The following is a 2,643-nucleotide window of genomic DNA, read 5'->3' as shown; positions in this document are numbered from 1 at the left end:
ACTGTCTCGTTGGGACCAGCAGTGCGTTCGTTAATTACCGGTAATATTGGTCTGTCAGATCCCTTTTTTCTGCTGGTTCATGTTTCTAGGGCTAATTGTTACGATGGAATCTTGGTTTTATGAAATCTTAAAGCTCTCCTTCGTCTTAACTTGTTCATAAAGGCATTCCTGTTGAGCAAAGCTCCGTGATTTCAGCCTACATCAACACTTCACAAAGGCCACTTCTTTGCCCTCCCTTTAATTGTGTTCTTTTCAAAGCTCGCTGTCTGCATAACAGACAAATTTCTGGGAATCAGAAAACCATAAAAAAAAAAAACAAAAATTGGCTAATGGTCAAATGTTTCCAAGAAATCACGAAGGCAATACGTTCGCGACGGGGTAAAGTTTAGCAACATGGATATCCCAAAATTGCTTTTCAATCTTCGCGAAGAAGCCTCTTGTCCGGTGTGTCAAGACATCCTTAAAGATCCAAGATACCTTTCCTGTTTGCACAGTTTCTGTTTGCACTGTTTGATAAACTGGCATCGAGCGAGTGGCGGTCAAGTTGATTTAAGTTGTCCGAAATGCCAAGGCCGTAGTAGAGTTCCTGCAACCGGTGATTTGAAAGATCTTCCCACAAGCTTTTTTCTCAGCGGGTTCATCGATGCCCTGGCTATTAAAGAATCTAACAAAACACAAGTAACATGCGGAAACTGCGACAGGAAAAGCTCTAAAACCTCGTACTGCTTCGAGTGTTGCAAGTTTTATTGCGAAGAGTGTTTAATTGGCCACAACATAATGCGAGGCTACAAAGATCACCGCATTCTTGCCGTAACAGAATTTAAAGAAAAAGACTATGAGGTAGTGGTAAAACGACCCATGTTTTGCCCAAGGAAGGGGCACGAGAAAGAAGAGCTTAAGTTCTTTTGCAAAATATGTCCCGAGAACTCAATTTGTCAAACTTGTGTTATCTTGCATCACGCGGGACACAATGTGACATTAATCCAAGAGGAAGCCGAAGCTCAAAAGATCGAGTTAGCAGATCTAATTCAAACGCCAAGAAAAACCTTGAAAGCAAAGATGAAGATGGTCACTCAAATTGACAAGGACTACGCTCAGCTTGTTCAACGAAGCGAAGACATGCTAAGAGACGTCGATGTTTTTGTTGACAACTTAATGAGGAGACTTCAAGCGGAAAGGCAAAATATCAAGACAGCAGTGGAAAACGAGACTAAGAAATCGCTTGAGAATCTAATGACCAAAAAAGCAGCGATTAATCAGGAAATAAAGGAGATCGAATCAGCGCTGGAAAAAGCTGACAAACTTTTAACACAAAGCACAGACGCCGAGGTGGTTCAGCTAAAGGAACCATTGCAAACCATTCTAGATCGGGTAGGACAAGTGAAGCCAGTTGAGCGCGACCCTGAAAGCCTGTTTGAATTAGTTTTCGTGAAAAATAACAAGATCCTGGAGACAATCAACCGCGGAGGCATTGGTCTTTTGAAATTTCGCAGGGCGACCGACGCAAGCGAATCTGTTGCCGAAGGCAAAGGACTTTGTGAAGGAACTGTTGGGCGTGAAGCTCAATTTGTTTTAACTACGAGAAACTCGGCTGCCGAACAAGTTTACGATAAAAATGATAATGTAACAGTAGACTTGAGAGACGAGCGTGGGCAGGAATGCATAACCTCACTTCTTGTTAATGATAAAAACGACGGGATATACAAATTCAGCTATTCTTCTTCATTTGAAGGTAAATGCAGTTTATCAGTTAAGGTAAACGGGCAACATATTCGCGATAGTCCTTTCTCTGTTATTTTTAGATCTTTCAATGTCAAACCTATTTTATGTTTTGGAAAACAAGGCTCGGATGATGGAATGTTTATGCATCCTCGGGGGCTAGCAGTAAATTCAAGGGATGAAATCGCAGTCACTTCCAATCACAAGGTGCAAATATTTGACTGCAAGGGTAATTTTCTGAGATCCTTTGGTCGGCCCGGTACCAAAAAGGGACAGTTTTATTTCCCTACAGGAATAGCTTTTGGGAAAGATAGAAATGTTTATGTTGCAGACACCGACAACCATCGAATCCAAATTTTTAATGAAGAGGGGAGGTACATAAGTATGTTTGGTGGGGAAGGAAGCCTTGATAGCCAGGTCACTGAGTATCCTTGGGGTTTATCAGTGGATTCCAATGGAAATATTATTGTTGCTGATTCTAGTAACAAATTCATTAAGTTCTTTTCCCCTGATGGAAAGTTTCTGACAAAGATAGGTGGACCCAGTTTTCTTAGTTATCCATCTCATTGTGTTCAGTCTGGTAATTTTTTCATTGTGTCAGACAATGGTGATCACACTGTGAACGTATTCACCCGGGAGGGGGGTTATAAGTATCAGTTTGGCACAAGAGGGACGGGGAATGGTAAATTCAACCATCTCCAATGTTTGTCAGTGACTAACTCAGGATATGTACTTGTCTGTGATCAGTATAATCATAGAGTTCAAGTCTTTGAACTGAAGGGCAAGTTTGTTGGTAAGTTTGGAAAAGAGGACAGCAACATAGGAGAGTTTAAGAATCCATTTTCAGTAGCGCTCCTCAGTAATGGCCAAATTGTTGTGTCTGACTGTGGGAATCATCGCATTCAAATATTTGATGAACCTTGA

At 41.4% G+C, this 2,643-nt stretch overlaps 1 protein-coding gene across 1 annotated transcript; it reads left to right on the top strand.

Annotated features, from left to right (window-relative positions):
- Positions 1 to 393: 393 nt before the first annotated feature.
- LOC138010106 (E3 ubiquitin-protein ligase TRIM71-like) lies at positions 394 to 2,643 on the top strand. The gene has a single exon (XM_068857061.1). The coding sequence runs from the start codon at positions 394 to 396 to the stop codon at positions 2,641 to 2,643; it is 2,250 nt and encodes a 749-aa protein (XP_068713162.1).

This window comes from Montipora foliosa, chromosome 7, assembly GCF_036669935.1.
Source record: "Montipora foliosa isolate CH-2021 chromosome 7, ASM3666993v2, whole genome shotgun sequence".
Lineage (NCBI taxonomy): Eukaryota > Metazoa > Cnidaria > Anthozoa > Scleractinia > Acroporidae > Montipora > Montipora foliosa.
The sequence above is the reverse complement of the archived record's forward strand: the minus strand, read 5'-3'. Positions and strand labels throughout refer to the sequence as shown.